At 38.8% G+C, this 19,688-nt stretch overlaps 1 protein-coding gene and 1 non-coding gene across 2 annotated transcripts in view; one reads left to right on the plus strand and one right to left on the minus strand.

The window, feature by feature from the left end:
* The window catches only part of UBTD2 (ubiquitin domain containing 2), a 60,989-nt gene that overhangs the window by 36,964 nt on the left and 4,337 nt on the right, over nucleotides 1-19,688 (plus strand). Inside the window, exon 2 of the mRNA XM_045792112.2 lies at nucleotides 5,764-6,000. Coding sequence (XP_045648068.1) covers nucleotides 5,764-6,000 — 237 coding nt within the window. The remainder of the gene's footprint in view (nucleotides 1-5,763; nucleotides 6,001-19,688) is intronic.
* On the minus strand, nucleotides 889-991 carry LOC123788651 (U6 spliceosomal RNA). Its single transcript, XR_006778564.1, has one exon. It is a non-coding gene; the product is annotated as a U6 spliceosomal RNA (small nuclear RNA).

The raw sequence follows: 19,688 nt of genomic DNA on the forward strand, positions 1-19,688 counted from the left end.
CAGGTTCCCCACTGAGCAGGGAGCCTGATGCAGAACTCGCTCCCAGGACCCTGAGATCATGACCTGAACCGAAGGCAAACACTTAACCGACTGAGCCACCCAGGCGCACCCCTAGAAAGTTTTTTTTTTTTTTTAATTATTTTCATTGGAAACATGTTAAATGTAGATATTCACTTGGAAAGAATTGACAGCTTGGACATGTTAATGTCCAAGTACAAGAGATGTCTTCATCTTGTTCAAGTCTAGTCTACTTTTGGGACTGTCAGGAGTTTAAAAAATATATCATGATAATAGGTATTGTATTCCAGGTATTGTATCTTTTCTGTCACTGTTACAAATGAGACCTTCTTCTTCCATTCTGTCTTCTCGCTGATATTTTATATATATATGGCTTCCATTTTGTATTCATTACCATATTGATTTTTTTATCATTCAATTTTAGCACTGATTTTCTTATATTTTCCAGTCATACTATCATATCATCTGCAATTAGAGATGATTTTACTCCTTCCCTTCTGGTTCTAACACTTCTGATTGTTTTGTTCTGTCAGATTGTGCTGGCTAACACTTTCAAAACAAGGTTAAATAGTTGTGGGGATGGCAGGCATCCTTGGCTTGTGTGTGTGCTTCCCATCCCTTGAACAACCCATAAATTAATAGAAGTAAAGTCCTTGCAATGCAAAGAATGTAATTCTAGATAAAACCATTCCCCCAGACCAGTAGAATGAACCATCTGAAAATTTCATTTACTACTCAGAAGGTATAGTGGGCTCCAGTTAAGTGACCGTATTCTTAGTTCCAATTTTATGTAATTTCAGCCTTCCAAATGAAGTTGGGGCTTTTTTGTATGCATTTGTTGGATTTAACTGTGTGCTTCTGTAACTTTTTTAAAATATGGAATGCTTTGCAAATTTGCATGCCATCCTTGCACAGAACTATGCTAATCTCTGTACCGTTCCAATTTCAGTATATATGCTACCAAAGTGAGCACACTTGTGTAACATTTTTAATGAGACTCGCCCATCTTTGGACATACGATGTTGTAGGTTTCGCTATCCTCTTGCCTGTTTGTATGCTCAGGCCATTGGTAATTAGATTTATACTCTAAAAAACTCTTTATTTTTTCTCCTCAATAAAGTAGACAACATTAAAAATTATATAAATTTCTTTAAAATTATATTTTAACTGCTTAATATTTATAAACTGTAGGGTGGGAGCATGATCAAAGTTCTTGTTTCTATTTTTTATAAAACAGCATAAAAAATGGTGTATTTAACTTAGGTAAGTATACATACATATGATCTTTAGTGCCTACTCTGTTATAGGTGCAGAGTACTTCTAAGTTGAAGCTGACAGAGCAGAAAACTGCATTACCTCCTCCCTTATTTTAGGATTCCTCTTTAGTGAGCATGATATCTCTGAAGAAATGAATTAGGTGGTAGATGAGATAGGTTGGGGATCTGGTGCTGCTCCATTAGCTTTTCCTTTGTCCAATCAGAGACACTCCATTGGTCCTAACAAAGCCTATCAAAGATGAATCAGTGCTACTAGAAAAACAACTCAACACATGCTTTATTTTGAAGGAAGCTTGTGATTGATTTGATATGTAAAAGAAAACAGATTTCTCAGCCCCAGTAAGACATGGAGTGCTAAAATGGAGAGCGCTCTGGACTTTGGATCTAGTCATTGGGGTTATAGTCCTGACTCTTTTTGATCTTGAGCAAGTCATTTATCCTCATTAGGTCTTCTTACCTTCCTGTCAAATAGTAAGGTTAACTGGTACCATCTAAGATCTCTTCCACATCTAAATTCTCAGATATTAGAGAAGTTAACGCCTACGGTTTTGACTATTGGCATGTTGATGCTCTTAGTTTAAGCATTTTAATTCCCGTATCCCTATTTTTATTTTGGCAGTTAGATACTTTAGGTAAAGGGAATATATGTAGTATATATGTGTTTGTGTAGTGCATTCTAAATTTACATGAGAATAAAATACAAGTATAGTTTTAGGCCAGCACCATCTGTTATGGAAGAGTTCTATGGGATCTATTCTTAACTCTTGGGAGTGACAAAAATTTCCCTTTCGTTTTCATGATCTTCAGACTCTAATCAATCTAAATATAGGAACATTACCCCAATCCTATTCCTTGCTGCTTTCAAGTTTTCAGAATTCTGTGCAACAACATTTTGTCCTTTGATGGTGAGCTCTTTAAATATTCACTCTTTTCCCTTAGGCTATTGTGTTAGTGAAACGGAATGCTCTGGTTTTCAGTATGTTACAGCTATTATTACATGAGTCATATCTTGATATTTACCTTACTTATACATTATGGCTTCTCTTTTATTCATTTGAAGAGTTCCAATCTTAAATCGGGGAACCAAAAGGCAGGAAACCAAAAGAGAGGAACCAGAGCAGGAAAACAACTATGAACATAACTTCATTTTAGAGATCATTGTTTTTTGTTGGTCATTGTTTTTTAGAGATCATTTGTTTTTGGCGTAATGTCGAAGTGAATTTTTTGCAAATTCATTCAGTTGTGGAGTAAAATAAATATTTAAGATTATGTTGCTATTTAAATCTGAAAAGCAAACCTTTCCTGGGTTTTCTGCATGTTAGATCTATTTATTTGTCTGAAGGGGAAGAAGTGCTGACCATTTATAAGGAAAGATAAGATGAGTAGATGAATGTAATTAAGAGGCTTCTGAGATGGTGAGTTTTTGGCAAAGTTCTAGAAAATAACTGGATTGATGTGGGAAAAGGGTATTTTCTGAAATAATAAAATTAGGTTTCTTTATTAATCTTTTGTTATATGTTAAACCATGGAATAAAAAAACTTAGTGTGGTTGTTTGCCTGCAATTTAAAGCTCTAAAACAGAAATTTGGGGAATAAGAACTGTTTCCTATCTTTAAATCCATTGTTAGAGCATAATAGTATACTTAGTCCCAGATATATGAATGGTACTGAGCATCTCTTGGTATCAGCAGTCAGAGGATGTATGAAACAGATAAATCTGAAAGTTTCAGAGCATAAGATGTAATCTAGTTGCGTATACATAGTTTACGTCTTTTTCTTCATAACTGAGAATGGTTGACTTGGTGCAAAAAATCATGGCTTCTTAGCTGCTAGCCTGATTTCTATGTCCAGGTATTTTCAGAAATTCAGGTTTATGATATTAGCTAAAATCAAAGCATATTTGGTTACCAGTTCCTAGAAAATATAAACACATAAGATGTGCATGACCATCATAGAACAGTTCTTTTTAAACTTAAGGAGGGTACTTTATGTTAAATTCTCAGAACGAGAAATCTCAGAATGAGACACGTGGGCACCTCCTAAAATGAGGCTTTTAACTTCATATTTTGTAATGAAAATTCTGCACTGCTCAGTGGTTTCACTAAAATAATATTTTATGTTATATACACTTAAGTATTTTAGTAATAGACATTCACCATGTTTGTCATATAAAGTAGAGACTGAGACAGAAAAGGAAGCTTGCTGATGTCACAAGCATTTATTTTGTCTTATTTACCTTTACATAAATTAATGGCTTTGGAACTTTTCAGCATGTAGATTTGAAATGGATTTGGAATGATTATCATTAAGCATAATGTATCATCTTTCCTTCGTTCTTATGCCTTCTATAGGTGGGAATGGTAAAATAAAGCTGCCTCATATTTGTAAGGAAGGGGCTTTTACTTTTTCCAAAGTATTTTCTACCTTCTTTTTTTTTTTTTAAAAGGTTTTATCCATTTATATGTGAGAGAGAGAGACAGCACAAGCAGGGGGAAGGGCAGAGGGAAAGGGAGAAGCTGACTCCCCAGTGAGCATAGAGCTGGACGTCGTGGACAACAACAGCAACCCCAACATCAATGCAGGGCTTGATCCCAGGACCCACTACCTTACCTAAAGTCAGACACTTAATCCGCTGAGCCACCAGGTGGCTATTTTCTACCTTTGTTATAAGATTGTTTTTCTGTTGGTTCCCTCTGTTTGAGGGCCTCTTTCAGTTTCTTAGGTTTAAATACTGAGATTGTAGACATTTGGTTGTTTTTGTTTTTGCCTTTGCTTTGTGATTCTCTCACAATTACAGAATTATAACAAGTATCTCTCAGGTACATTTAATATATGTGAGGCTAGGCAGTTCTCTGGAACTACTCAGGAAAACCTGAAACTTTATTCAAATAGGAATCTTATTTGAATATTGAATAGATAACTTTGTATAATAGATAATCGTTTCAATATTAAATAGATACCTATTCAAATAGGTATTTACCTATTGTGTCCTATCTTCTCCCTATTCAGTAAACTAATATTGAGTGTCATCCCTAAACTATTACTAACTTATCTAAAGGTTAATATAGCAGAAAATAAATTTGTTTCATTTTGCCTTGTTGGTAGAATCGGTGATTATCTGACATATTCTGAACACCTCTTAGAGAATAACGTGCTGTATACATTTATTATTTGGAAAATACAGAGGTTTAATCCAGGTGTCAATCCAGATACACTTTGTAGCATTAGTTTGTTCTGTCATTGGGAACATAGCCTTGTATAGTGTATTGAGATTGCCCAGGGACTGGAGTAATTTTGTTTATTTCTGTTATGAATAGCCCAAATTTCATTTGGCTCTGGGCCAGTAAGGGAGTGGTTAATTTCATGGCTTCTTTAAAACCATTTTGAGAGTAATTTCTTTTAAATTAGTATTCTTTCTGCAGTTAAATATAGAACATTGAATTTTGATGCACACCCTCTCCTTCCCACCTCTCTGTCATTTACTTCCCACCTACTCTTACCCAAGACTCCATCAAGCTTCAATTTTCTTTTTACTGATTTTTCCATCTATCAAACTATTTCTTATCTATGGCACTGTGTAAGACTGAGAATGGCTGTGTATGTCAGTGTGAGATCAGTGATCAAAGGCCAGGTAAGTATCTGGTTAAAAGAAGCTGCGTCAGACTTGTTCTAGCCCCACCACTATGTAACATACTTTAAGGGGCTCTGCTGCCTTTTACAGCAAACTGGAGTAGGGTGTTGTAGTTCTTCTGTTTCTTGTAGTGAGGAACTTCTCCCGTGGTCCAGTATCAAGGATTCCCTGTTCAGTCCTGTTTTCTCCAAAGAGTGAAGCACTGATTTCTGACCTTCTCTCTCACCCTTTTCAAAATTAGCTCCATATAAGTTTCAGAGAGAGGCATTTACAGTTCCTTGACTGAAGTCCAGAGTGGGGTGCTCCTATGATCAGATTTCCTCATGGAGCTGGTGGTTCCTCATGGAGCTGGTGGTTTGACTGTTTCTTTGGACACCACAGAGCAGTCTTTCCCCTGCTAAGGATTTCTCAGTTCCTGCTTTCTGGCTTTATATGTCCAGAGTCCTGAGATTCAAGCTAGTGTTGCTACTTGATTTTTCCTAGTATCTTACCTCTCTTTAATGGTATCCTTTGACTTTTTAAAATCCTGCCTTTATTGTCTGATGAAACACTTACTGCTAGTTTTCTAAGTAATTCTTAAAATCATCCTTTGGAGAAGGCATATGGCATTGAAAAGAGTTACTAACTTGTCCCTGGACATTTTGGGTAGAGCCATCCAATGTCTTCATTTGCTCTTGTAGTTCTAAAATAGGGGGAATTTCAGAATGCAAGAATTAATTATTAGGTAAAGTTCTAGCTGTAATTTTGATGAATGAATCAGAGAGGAATGACCAGATAACGTTTAATACATCATTTGTAAATTTTGGTTTTGACGTCAGCTTTTTTTTTTCTTCTCAGTCGCTTTAGGTCGTAACCAGCCTTTGAAAAAGGAGAAACCCAAATGGAAAAGCGATTATCCCATGACAGATGGACAACTGCGCAGCAAGAGGGACGAATTTTGGGATACTGCACCAGCTTTTGAAGGCCGTAAAGAGATTTGGGATGCCTTGAAGGCTGCCGCACATGCTTTTGAGAGCAATGATCATGAACTGGCACAAGCAATCATTGATGGTGCAAACATAACATTACCACATGGTATGTTCGGTGGTCCTCAAGGACAACGAGAACATAATCAGCTCCTTTCTATAGCAAGAAACCAAATGGGAAGTGTTCATATTCCTTGCTGTGCATTTTTTTTTGAAGGGGAGCATTCCTCTTTGCTTCTTTATATGCCTTTCAGCTTGAGATTTACTTTGTGTGTTTGTTTTTTATTTATCTAATTTTTTTTAAAGATTTTATTTTATTTATTTGACAGAGAGAGAGACGGCCAATGAGAGGGAACACATGCAGGGGGAGTGGGAGAGGAAGCAGCAGGCTCCCAGCGGAGGAGCCTGATGTGGGGCTCGATCCTAGAACACCAGGATCATGCCCTGAGCTGAAGGCAGACGCTTAACGACTGAGCCACCCAGGCGCCCCTATTTATCTAATTTTTTAAGTAAACACCACACCCAACACAGGGCTTGAGCCCACAACCCCAAGATCAAGAGTTGCATGTTCCACCGAATGAACGAGCCAGGTTCCCCAGTATTTTTTATGTTTTTTAAATATTTTTAATCTCAAGAAAGAGAACACGTGATAACCTGTATTTTCCAACTGCCACACTTAGAAAGTTCCTAGTTCTTCATCAAGGGCCCTCCATCCCCTGTCCCTATCTTCTAGAACTTCTACTTCACTCGTTTCCTATGAGCACTAGAGAAGTAGTCTCAAATTTAGATTTCAGAAGCCGTAGAGACTCAGTGGATGCTCCTTTAGCCATTATACTTTCTCATCAAGCCTCTTTTTAGCATAATGCGCAAACATAAACTTAGACATGTTCTGAAGGACAGTTTTCTATGATTGCAGCCCTGAGCATTATTAAGAACCTCGTTCTCTTTTGCTTAGGAATGTGACTCTAAGGACCACCATTAGCTTTTTTTTTTTTTTAGATTTTATTTGACAGAGAGAGAGAGCACAGGCAGCAGCAGTGGCAGGCAGAGGGAGAGGGAGAAGCAGGCTTTGTGCCAAGCAGGGAGCCCAATATAGGGCTCCATCCCAGGACCCTGGGATCATGACCGGAGCCAAAGGCAGATGCTCAACCGACTGAACCACCCAGGTGCCCCCCCACCATTAGCTTTGAGTGTTTCCAGGGACATATTTGCTAGACCCATGCATATCCTCTTGCTAGGTCTCTTTGATTAGAAACACTTCAGAATTTTTCATGGTATACTGGGATCTAAGTGTTAATTTTATATTACATTCTTGGCTCTTTTGATAACTGTATTTATAAATTTTTCTCTTTAGTTTTTCAAATTAATATTTTTCCAGGTTGTCTCTTTAGCCTCCTATGTAATCACCTGCATTCCTTTGCATTGCTTCTTATTCCTTTATACCTTCATGGTTTCTTTTTCTTTTCTTTTTTTTTTTTTTTTTTTAAAGATTTTATTTATTTATTTGACAGAGAGAGACAGCCAGCGAGAGAGGGAACACAGCAGGGGGAGTGGGAGAGGAAGAAGCAGGCTCATAGCGGAGGAGCCTGATGTGGGACTCGATCCCGGTACGCCAGGATCACGCCCTGAGCCGAAGGCAGACGCTTTAACGACTGCGCTACCCAGGCGCCCCATGGTTTCTTTTTCAATATCTCTCTTTATTTGTCTGCATTTTCAGAACACTGCTTTTCACTGTTTAATCATCTGCTTTATGTCCTTTGGCTCCTTTTTCTTTTTTCTTTTTTTTTTTTTAGTTTTATTTATTTGGGTAACTCCACACCTGATGTGGGGCTCGAACTAATGACCCAGAGATTAAGAGTCGCATATTTGTTCTAACTGAGCCAGCCAGATATTTAAATTAGTATCCTTCCCAGATTTCCAAATCTGTTAATTTTCTGAATTAACTGTGCTTCCAAGAAACTTTTAAAAATACATATTCCATAGCTGTTCTGTTCTTTATTATGAAAGCTTATTAGTATAGGCTTGGGTTAATAACATTTATTGAGTACCCACTGTATATAATGACTCTTCTGCACAGGTGTGAAACTGATGCCTCCTACAGTTGGAAAAATGTGTAATTGAATGCCATTTCAGTATGACTCTTTAGTACCGATTCGCATGGATAGTCTCTGAATTCTTTACCTTGTGTGATTGGGGGTGCACATCATCTTGCTCCATTACCTCTTTTAGTTCCATATTTTGTCTTCAAATACTCCCTTTTTGTAATATAAAGGAAAGAGCCTTCCTTTACAGTTATTTTTATCATCCCTCTCTTTTTAATGCTTATATCCCATATTTTTAAAGCAGTATTTGTTTATTGTTTTTATAGGTTTGCTGGTTGGGAGTAGGGGTGGGAAGTGGGAAAGAATTAATTTATCTGTGATTGTCTTAATTTAGAAGCCTGAGATCCAGAACCTTAGAACTTTGACTTCCTTACTTTGTACTTAATATAGTTATCTATAGGAATATCTGATTGCGTTCTATAAATTATGGCCTTGTTTACAAGTTCACGGAGGCAAAGCAGCTCTGTTTTATTTAAGGCAGGGGCTTATGTATATTTTATTGGATATGGGCTCAGATCTCTAAATACTTAAGTCCCTTGTTTTTGCTTATCTATGTGAACTGCCAACAAAAGTAATGTTGTGGCAGCCTCACCAACCAACAGATTAGAGAGAATTATTCTTGGAAATTTGATAGGATGAGCTTCTTCTACTTCCCCTCTATGTTTAAGTAGTGTTTTCTGCTTTAGCATGAAGGACTCAAACTGATGTCCAATCTCTCCCTGTTCAAAGCTCTATAATAATTTTCTGGGTATTGCTACCTTTGATTGAATTCCCTTGTTCATATTTGAACCTTAACAGCATTTCTTGGATGGACTTTTGAATTGTGTTCACTCATGTACTCTAACTCACCATTAGTTTATAACTTAACTATTTAGCTGCATTCTTTTACCTAGATCTACTCATTGGTGACACTGAAATTTCTTCCCTTTTTTTGGTGTAGTTATGTATATGAAATTTTACTTTGGATACATTTAGCTGTGTTAGACCCTAAACATCCTATACTTCATATTTTAGGTTTAAGATATTGCATAGGCTTTAGATATTTAGCTCAGGCTTTAGTATCAGACTTAGCCTTACTTTCTGCCTCTACTGTATTACTCATGGCTATGCAACTTTGTGCAAATCACTTCTTTTCTGTAAGCTTCAATGCCGCCACCTATAAAATATGGATTATAACTATCTACCTTATAGGGTGGTTGTATTGATTAAATGCGATAATAATAACACATGTAAATTAGTTACCATAGTCTATAAAAAGCACTTGATAAATAGTGCTAATGTTTGGGTTTTTTTGGACTCTGGCTTTAACAAGTAAATTCCTTATACTAAAGTCTTTAATATAATTTGATCATTTTTCTGGATATATTATCTACTGATAACATCTTTCTCTGGCTTTGGGGGGACTCTGCCCATAGGCATATGCCTAATCAAATTTTGAGATCATGTTGATTCAGTAGCAACAGTAGTAGCAGATTTATTAATTGGGCACCAAAGCATTGATGACAGTTTAACATCATCCCTATTTAGGCCCATCCCTATTCCTTTCATCGACATCTGTCAATATTACCCGTAAGAGTATTGAACTGATCTTAGATTGACAATCTGAAGAGATCCTAGGGCATACACTCCTTTCTAGGCTTCCTTCAGTCAAGTCTCTGCTTTCTTGTTTTCATCTCATCCTGTTTTCTCTTCCCATAATCTTATTAGCCCAACCTATTCATGTTATCTTCCCAATATAAATATTATAAGAAATTCTTTAAAGTTTGAAAACAATACGGAAATGTCTTTGTAAACATTATTTGTATAGGTCTTATCTTTTCTGTTATTTTAGATTGTATGTGCAAAAAAAGCAAGGATTGTACCCTTTTTGTTTAAATTGCATTTAGTATCAGTGTTATATGCACAAAAATTATGTATTTGTCAGTGGCCTTTTTTCCTATGTAATGATAATTACCTTATTTCCTGAGTTATTTTTCAGAGAAACAACTAAAACACCTCCCATCACCCAACACCCTTGCCCCACGTTTCCTCCTTTGTTTCTTTTTCATATAGTGATTCCATGAATAATTCTGTTCTTGTCTCAATTCGAGTCTGCAGGTTGTATTCATTATATTTCTGTCTTGTCCAGCACAAAATAATTCCGTGCTTTTTAATTATCTTCCTTCATTAATACCAGTGATGTCTTTAGGTCATTATTCTCAAATGGCAATTTTCACTCTGGAAGTTGTGACTCAGATATATATGGACACGTGTATTGTGGAAAAATCTCCCTGGATGATTCTGGTATCTGGTACCTCTTTTCCACAGCCTCCGCATCCTATAAGAACTTTATTTTTCATGATTTCCCCTTTTTTTCTCATGGTCCTAAATTTCTTAAAGAGTATCTCCTTTTTCTAATTGATTCCTATTTTGCCATTACCTAAAAATCCTAAAAACATTCCTAATATAGTATCTTGCCAATGAAACTAGATTACAGATTAAGTGGTTTACCCAAATTAGCATAAACAGAGGGAGTTTTTGTTTGTTTGGTTTTCTGTTTTTTTTTTTTTTTTAAAGGTGGGGGGCACCTGGCTGGCTCAGTAGCTAGAGCATATGACTCCTGATCTCAGGGTTGTGAGTTTGAGTCCCACTTTGCCTGTAGAGATGACTTAAAATCTTAAAAAAAAAAAAAAAAAAAAAAAGGTGGCTATTATTTTCATTTTTCAGAGCTTGGCCCATAGTGACTATTAAGTAATTTTCGATTAAAGCTTGTTCAGAAACAATACCTGTTTCAGAAAGATGAGAGCATTTAATGCTTTTTAGAATTATTAAGTAGCAGGTTAAAAAGGATTTTTAAAATTGGCTACTCCCTCTCTCCCTACCTTCTAATTTTCTAGAAAGGTGGTTGTTTATTTCTTTAGCATCTACAATTAATGTGTTTTCTGTCTCCTTCTCAATGCAAATGTAAAAGCTCCCCTCTTAACCTTTCTTGTCTAGGAGTAGCTGCTCACTGTTATTCACTTTTCTCTTTCTTACAGACTTAACTCCAACTTTACTCTTGTTATTTCTTGTGACTGAATATTGCCAGGTGTTCAGTTAGGCTTTTGAAGGTCATTTCTTTTGTCCATTTTCATGCGTAGGGATGTAGGAGGTAGGAAAGGGTAATTCTCCAGCGCCTGGGTGGCTCAGTCGGTTAGACGTCTGCCTTTGGCTCAGGTCATGATCCTAGGGTCCCAGGATCGAGTCCTGCATTGGGCAGGAGTCTGCTTTTCCCTCTGCCCCTCACCCTCCTTGTGTGCTCTCTCTCTCAAATAAATAAATCTTAAAAAAAAAAAAAAAAAGGAAAGGGTAATTCTTTAAAAACGTTTTTTAATCACCTTCAAAATATAGGAGGCAAAAGAGTTGTCCAGAATTCTGTTTTCCTTTTTCCTGGTCTTATCTCAAAATATATCAAATGTGAATAAATTGAACTATGTATAATGTGATGTAAGTTTTTAAAAAATCAAGGCACTTACAGGTGCCTGGGTGGCTCAGTTGGTTGAGCATCTGACTCTTGACTTCAGCTCAAGTCTTGGGGTTGAGGGACTGACCCCACATCAGGCTTTGCACTCAGTGCAGAGTTGGCTTGGGGTTCCTTCTCTCTGTGCCTCTGCCTCTCCCCCTTCTTGTGCACACACACACTCTCTCTCTCTTCCCCCAGTCTCTAAAATAAATAAATAAAATCTTTTTAATTAAAAAAAGTTAAAATAAAGGCACTTATAAATAGCATAATTAGAGCATTCCTATGTATAGGGAGCCAACATGATGGAAAGAACACCTAGACCGAGAATCATAACATCATACTGATGTAATGTTATATAATTCTCATGGTGTAATAGTCATCTACAACAGCCCCCATTTTAAAGCCATGAGAAAGTGTGCTTGGGTGGTGCAGTCAGTTAAGTGTCCAACTCTTGGTTTCAGCTCAGATGATGATCTCAGCATACTGGGATTAAGCCCCGAGTCGGGCTCCATGCTCAGTGTGGAGTCTGCTCTAGATTCTGTCTCTCTCAAATAAATTTTAAAAATCTTTTTAATAAATAAATAAATAGGGGCGCCTGGGTGGCTCAGTCGTTAAGTGTCTGCCTTCAGCTCAGGGCGTGATCCCAGCGTTCTGGGATCGAGCCCCACATCAGGCTCCTCCGCTGGGAGCCTGCTTCTTCCTCTCCCACTCCCCTGCTTGTGTTTCCTCTCCCGCTGGCTGTCTCTGTCAAATAAATAAATAAAATCTTTAATAAATAAATAAATAAATAAATAAAAAATGAGAAAACTGAAATATGGAGCGGTCACATCCTTTTTTCAAGTTATAAGTCATGGAATTGGAATTGGGATTTGAATTCAAGTCCTGGATTTAACAGTAACAAAGCAATGGAGTGACATTGTCAAGTCATTTCATCTTTGTTTTTTATAGTGACCCACAAGTAATCTTCACTGTTAATTCCATTTTTAGTCCCTCCCACAATATATAGAATACTTTAAAACTGTATAGTTCTGGGGCCCCTGGCTGGCTTAGTGAGTGGGGCCCACTGCGACTTTTTTTTTTAGGATTTTATTTATTTATTTATTTATTTATTTATTTATTTGAGAGGCAGAGGGAGGGACAGTGGGAGAGGGATAAGCAGACTCCTTGCTGAGTGCAGAGCCCAATGTGGGGCTCAGTCCCAGGACCTGGAGATCATGACCTGAGCCCAAGGCAGACGCTCAACCAACTGAGCCAGCCAGGCACCCCAAGCCTGTGACTCTTGATCTTGGGGTTGTGGATTCAAGCCCCATGTTGGGTGTGGAGATTACTTAAAAATAAAATCTTTAAAAAAAACCCAAAAACTATTAATACTAAAGAGACAAGTGGATTCTCTAAGACGTGGATAGGCAGGAAATGCATATGTGTAGACCTTGTTTCTATTTCCCTTGAATGTGATAGAGGCCCATTAAGAAGCAGACCACGAATTCTGGCTCCTTTAAAAGGCCCTGTAAGAATTTGTCATTTAATAAACTTAATTGATAAATTTGTCATGACCATAAGGCTTCGGAATGAAAGCATGAAGATGTTACATTTACATGGTAGACAGAGGATTTTATCCAGACTGTTGTGTTTAGAAATGAAACAGGGCCTTAATCAAGGATCTGATAAATGACTAACCATAAATTAATTAATTAAGAGTATATTAATATATTAATAATTTCTATTGTCTATCGACGAAACAAAAATGATTTGGAGTTGTAAAATGTAAATTTATCCACTCTTCTGTTGCTGTCACTCCCCCTTTTTTCCATTTAAAGCATCAAAGGCCCTGAAATAGTTGAGGTGGGTCATTGTCCTTGTGTCAGTAGGCTTCTCTGAAGATCGTTGTCCCCTTAGAAATGTGACAAAATGTTACACAAGCTCTTTTTTTTTTTTTTAAGATTTATTTATTTGAGAGAGAGAGACCTCATGCAAGTGAGTAGGGGAAGGGGCAGAGGGAGAGAATCTCAAGCAGACTCCCTGCTGAGCAGGGAGCCCGACCTGGGGCTAGATCTCACAACCCATGAGATCCTGACCCATGAGATTATGACCTGAGCCAAAACCAAGAGTCGAACACCCAACCGACTGCACCATCCAGGTACCCCTACACAAGCTCTTTTTTTTTTTTTCTTAAGATTCCTTTTATTTGAGAGAGTGAGGGAGCTTGAATACGAGTGGGGGGAGGGGCAGAGGGAGAAGGAAAAGGAGAAGCAGACTCTGCACTGGGCGTGAAGCCCAATGCAGGGCTCGATCCCAGGACCCCGAGATCATGACCTGAGCTGAAGTCAGACACTTAAACAACTGAGCCACCCAGGCACCCCCTACACAAGCACTTAATCACCGTTTAGCCATCATATGGCTTGAGAAATACAAGCTAAGCCACCTTTCACCTGTGCTTGCTCTAAGACATGGTAGACTTGGTGCTTCTGAATGCCACAGTCTTAATTCTAACTTGGTAGGATGAGAGCTAAAACTGCTTCTCTTAAAGCCTGACTGTCAGATATAAGTTTAGTATTATTCCCAACAAAGTGTTTGCAAGAGAGAGACTGTCATTAGTTAGTCCTGAAAGACTGCTCATAACTGAATGAAAGATAATTGTGATGGCCCTTTTGACATTACTGTGATTCAGGTTTGTAGAGAACCTCATGAGGCCTAAAGCAGTGAACTCAAACTTCACGAAAGTTGATCCTTTGTATACTGCTATTAGTGAGTACACAGTCTAGTTCTGAGATTTAAAACTTGTGTGAGAAGGGAACCAACATTATTGTTTTCAACGGGTTTATTTTATGTATTAGGCAATTTTACGTGTGTTTTATTATTTAATCCTTACAACAACTTTGTGAGGTATATACTGTTATTCTCGAGGAAACAGACTGAATATGTCCAAAATTAGGGTCTAAATTAAAATTTGAGTGTCATCAACTCTAAAGCTGCCACTCCTTGCGTCAGATTCACTGCTTCTCCTCTAGTCTTCTGTTCCTCATCAGGCTCGACAGTGGGCTTCCCAAATTATAGGACTAACCTACTCTTTTGTTCCTTTATAGTCTTTCTGTTGTATCAGTGCTCTTGTCCAACTTAATTATGTGCTTAGGCTTTCCTTGCTATAGGAAGTCATATTTGTTGAAAAAGTCAGAGTTTGTGCCTTGTGGGTCAGTTAGAAAAGAGAAGTCAGAAAAGTCAGGAATAAAGACAGTATTTCCACAAGCTCTGAAAGAGACCCCCCAATGTAACAAAAGATTTATGGTTCCCAGACATCACCTACTTGATTTTGGGAGGGCAGTTTGGTTTTTTTTAAGCATTTGCTCTTTTTTTTTTTTTATGATTTTATTTATTAGAGAGAGAGTGGGGGTGAGGGATAAGAGCACGAGCAGGGGGAGGGGCAGAGGGAGAAGCAGACTCCCTGATGAGCAGGGAGCGTGATGCAGGGCTGGATCCCAGGACCCTAGGATCATGACCCAAGATGAAGGCAGATGCTTAACCGACTGAGCCACCCAGGTGTCCCTAAAGGGCAGTTTTCTATATCGGATTGCCAGTGTATTTTAAATATTAAATTTTTCAACTCTCTTGAGGTATACTGAAGTATGCCAACCGCACATATTTAAAGTGTGCAATTTTTTTTTTTTTTTAGATTTTATTTATTTATTTGACAGAGAGACAGCCAGCCAGAGAGGGAACACAAGGAGTGGGAGTGGGAGAGGAAGAAGCAGGCTCATAGCGGAGGAGCCTGATGTGGGGCTCGATCCCATAACGCCGGGATCATGCCCTGAGCCAAAGGCAGACACTTAATGACTGCGCTACCCAGGCGCCCCTAAAGTGTACAATTTGATTAGCTTTGACATGTATACACCTGTGAAACCATCATCACAAGATAACATTTCATATTTCCTAAAGTTTCCTAATGTAAAAATTGATGTTTAACTTTTACAGATTTGTTCATGTAGCTATGCAAGTCTCAAGTGGCAAAAACGTTAAGACTGACTGCAGTCTTATAGGAGTGAGCATAGAGGGATAAGCAGTGAGGCCTTTGAATGCTTTAAAAGACATCATTTTTAACCTGAAAGATTGTTGGAGAAAGAGTTCCTGGCATTTAGTAAAGCTGTTCTTATTTTTTGGCATATAAGCTACTTTTATCTTTATAATTTTCTTGTGAAATATTTTGATGCCTAATTAAAAATAGCCATAGAAAACCAGGTTGACCAAGGAAAAGAGAACATCTGAGCAGTCATCTAGATAGAAGGTAAATACTTCAGAAAATTATGTATGGGGGTGCCTGGTGGCTCAGTCGTTAAGGGTCTGCCTCCAGCTCAGGTCATGATCCCAGGGTCCTGGGATTGAGCCCCGCATCAGGCTTCCTGCTCAGGGGGACATCTGTCTCTCTCTCCCACTCCCCCTGCTTGTGTTCCCTCTCTTGTTGTCTCTGTCAAATAAATAAATAAAATCTTTGAAAAAAAGAAAATTATGTATGAAATTAGAACAGAAGGTAGAGTCTTGGCAGATTTCTTACTATCATGGGGAGATGTCAGGGCTTCCTGACCTGGGGAGGTGATGCTCTGGCAATTGTTTGTCTTGGTAGCCATCTGTCTCTGCTAGGACTTGAAGCCTGTGGTAGGTTTGTGAGGAGAAGGGAAAAAAGACAAGAATGTCTTTCCACAGAGGCTGCTTGGTGAGAAGTGTGAGCAAGCCTGACTAGAGCTTCTTTAGAGCTAGTAAAGAACTACTGAATGAACTACACCCTCAGTGTCCAGGCGGCGGTCAATAAAAACCTTCTAGGGACGTCTGGGTGGCTCAGTTGGTTAAGCATCAGGCCCTTGATTTCAACTCCGTCGTGATCTCAGGGTTGCGAGATGGAGCCCCGTATCTACTCTATGCTGAGCATGGAGTCTGCTTGAGATTCTCTCTCTCTCCCCCCTCTCCCCTCTGTGCATACGTTTGGTGCTCTCTCTCTAAAATAAATAAATCTTTAAAAAAAAAAACCTACTAGAAAAATGCCTACATTATCAACTTTTTTCTTTTTAAGAGAGAGCACAAGAAGTGGGGTGGGGAGGGGGGCGGCACAGAGGGAGAGGGAGAAAGAATCTTAAGCAGGCTCCACGCCCAGTGCAGCCCTATGTGGGACTCGATCTCACCACCCTGAGATCATGACCTGAGCCAGAATGAAGAGTTGGAGGTTTAACCAGCTGAGCCACCCAGGTGCCCCTACATTATCAACTTTCAAAGTGGTTCTTTCCCTCTTGTATTTGAACACATAGGCTTTCTTTAAGAAAAACTCTCCCATCTTATAACTGTGTCCTGTTGTTCACATATTCCTCTCAAATATGGCAGATGCGACAGTGACGGTAAATGTCCATTTTGTCACCACACTTGGTGGCCTCACAGCACTGAAACTTGGTCACCATTTTCTTTTGCCTCATCTTCCAGTTCCTTCTTTGACCTTACATTGCTCACATCACTGGCAGTTGTGTTGATGGACTGCATTTCAGACTGTTGGGTCCTTTTTTTTTTTTTTTTTTTTTTTAAGATTTTTACTTATTTATTTGTCAGAGAGCACAAGCAGGGCGAGTGGCAAGCAGAGCAGGCAGAGGGAGAAGCAGGCTCTCTGCAAAGCAAGGAGCTCGATGCAGGACTGAGCCTTAACCGACTGAGCCACCCAGGCGTCCCTAGACTGTTGGGTTCTTACTCCTTGTGATTCATGTTTGGCTTTTCATCCCTCTAATATTTATCCTCTGCCCTTCCCTCCCCATGTCCATTTCCTTTTTCCTATTCACCGTATCATTAATCCAGGAACCAAGCCCTATGGTTTTATCCATATGCTATACATTTACTTCAGGAATCCAATTATTTCACTCTGTCACTTGTGTCTGACCCTGGACAAGTTATTTCTCTCTGCTTCGATTTTCTCATTTGCGAAATGAGTGTAGTAGACTGACCGTAGAGGGCTATTGTGAGGATTAAATGTCAATGTATGCCAAGTGCTCGGAGCCAGAACTAGTAAGCACTCTTAAGTGTTGCTTTTATGTTCAGATTTGTACATTTGAGATTATTACTCTGTAAGCTGCTTTTACCCTTTTCCCAATAGGCTTGTTCAGTTACCTGCCCATAATTCAGTTGAAGTATCTCACCAAACCTGAAGCAGTTAAAAACTAAGCAAAAACCTTCTAACCCTGAATTCTTCGTCACTCTCATTTCCGATTTAGGTGATCCTTCTTTCCTTTTTGTTTTCCATCATCCGTAACCTGTTGTTAGGTCTGATTCTCTCAGATCCATTTCTTTCCATTGCTGTAGTCAGGCAATCATTTTATCAGGTCCCCTTGATTCCAGTCATTCTCCCTTTATGCAAATGATAAAATAATCTTCAGGCTTTGTCTTGTCACCTGGAACATTGCTTGGCATGTAACAGGCACTCAGTATTTGTTGGGTGAATGACTCATGTACTGTATCAGCCACCTGTAGTAATTTCCTGTAGTATGAAATCTAAACCCTAGAACCCTCTATTAGGTTTTCACTATTGCTGTCAATCTAGTAATTTCACATCATCGATCTCTCTTCACCCCAGCAAAACCACTTGCTATTTCCTACTTACCTTGTACTATTTCTTGTTCTCATATCATTCCTGTTTCTTTTTCTTTTTTTAAGATTTTATTTATTTATTCGACAGAGATAGAGACAGCCAGCGAGAGAGGGAACACAAGCAGGGGGAGTGGGAGAGGAAGAAGCAGGCTCATAGCAGAAGAGCCTGATGTGGGGCTCGATCCCATCACGCCGGGATCACGCCCTGAGCCGAAGGCAGGCGCTTAACCGCTGTGCCACCCAGGTGCCCCAATCATTCCTGTTTCTTGAGATGCCCTTTATTTCTACTCTGTGTCATGCCCAGAACACACTATTTCTATAGAATTTCTCCTTTTTTGGTCTACCAATGTTAGTCACTCTTCTGTTGTGTGATGTCTCAGCTTTTGTTTGATTTTCAGTGTATCAGTTTGTATTTAAAATCTCTGGTGGGTGTGCTATAGCTGCTTACCTTGATCAGAGGTTTCTGGGGATCAAGAACAATGTTGTCTCTCTTGTAACCTTTCCTCCCCAGAGCTAGTGATATGCCCTACACTCTTTCAGGTGTTTAGTAAATGTTCATGCAGCAGCTCCATGGAGTACGTGGAGTGGTCCGTATGAAGTCCCGCAGAGGCTGTGTGTTAGAGATCACTATTAGCAGAGCAGTTTTGTCTTTACTGAAGAGATGTGGGGCTAGTAAATGGTGGGGAATTGGGAGTATATTGTTCAGAAAGGTCTGGGCCTATAGAGGCGTCATTCTGCTCTGAGTAGGTAATTCTGGGGTAATATTCAACTGTGGGCTATATTGTAAGCAAAGTTTGTTTTTACTGATAATTTATGGTCCCAGATATTTAATTTGGGGAGAGAGTAACCCATAAAACTATAGCTTAAAATGTAACTAAATCATATCTGACATCATGGTCTGGACTTTTCCCCTATTTAGTTATTCAAAGCATGTTTATAACTCAGATTATAATTTGACAGAAGTGAGGAAAAGAGTAAACAAGCCAGAAAATTTCATGTTAAATAAAATACAAGTTACCTTTTCCCCAAAAATTAAAGTATAGGAGCCAAGCAATATGAAGTCTGGGTAGCTTATTTACAGCATCATAGATATGAGCACTGCCTGAGCTGGAATAAGAAGATATGCCATCTACTGGCACCTCTTCCATGGAATTTTATTCTCACCCGTTTGAGATCTGAAAACTGAATTCCTGACTTGCTGGGCTGAAGGGCAGAAGGGAAAATACTGCTTTCCAGGGAGGCCTGGCTGGCTGAGTTCGTGGAGCACAAGACTCTTGATCTCAGGATCATGAATCTGAGCCCCATGTTGGTGGTAGAATTTACCTAAAAAAAGAAATAAAATCTCTTCCTTTAGGGTTATTTGAAAAAAAAAAAAAAAGGAATGAATGAATGAACTGGCAGATGACTGAAATTAGTTTTAAGAAAAAAAGACTGCTTTCCGTTGTGATGAACGAGTGGGTATTCATATCCAGGAGGAGCCAGAGTGCCTGTTAGATTGTACGTCTGTTTTGAGATTGGCACGCACTCATGTTGTAGCACACTCGTAAAAGCTGCTATGACATCCCTAGTCCTTTTCTAGAGAGGCTACAAATGTAAACTGTCTTGCAG

The sequence above is a fragment of the Ursus americanus genome, chromosome 15 (assembly GCF_024610735.1).
Source record: "Ursus americanus isolate L20-20 chromosome 15, mUrsAme1.1.p, whole genome shotgun sequence".
Lineage (NCBI taxonomy): Eukaryota > Metazoa > Chordata > Mammalia > Carnivora > Ursidae > Ursus > Ursus americanus.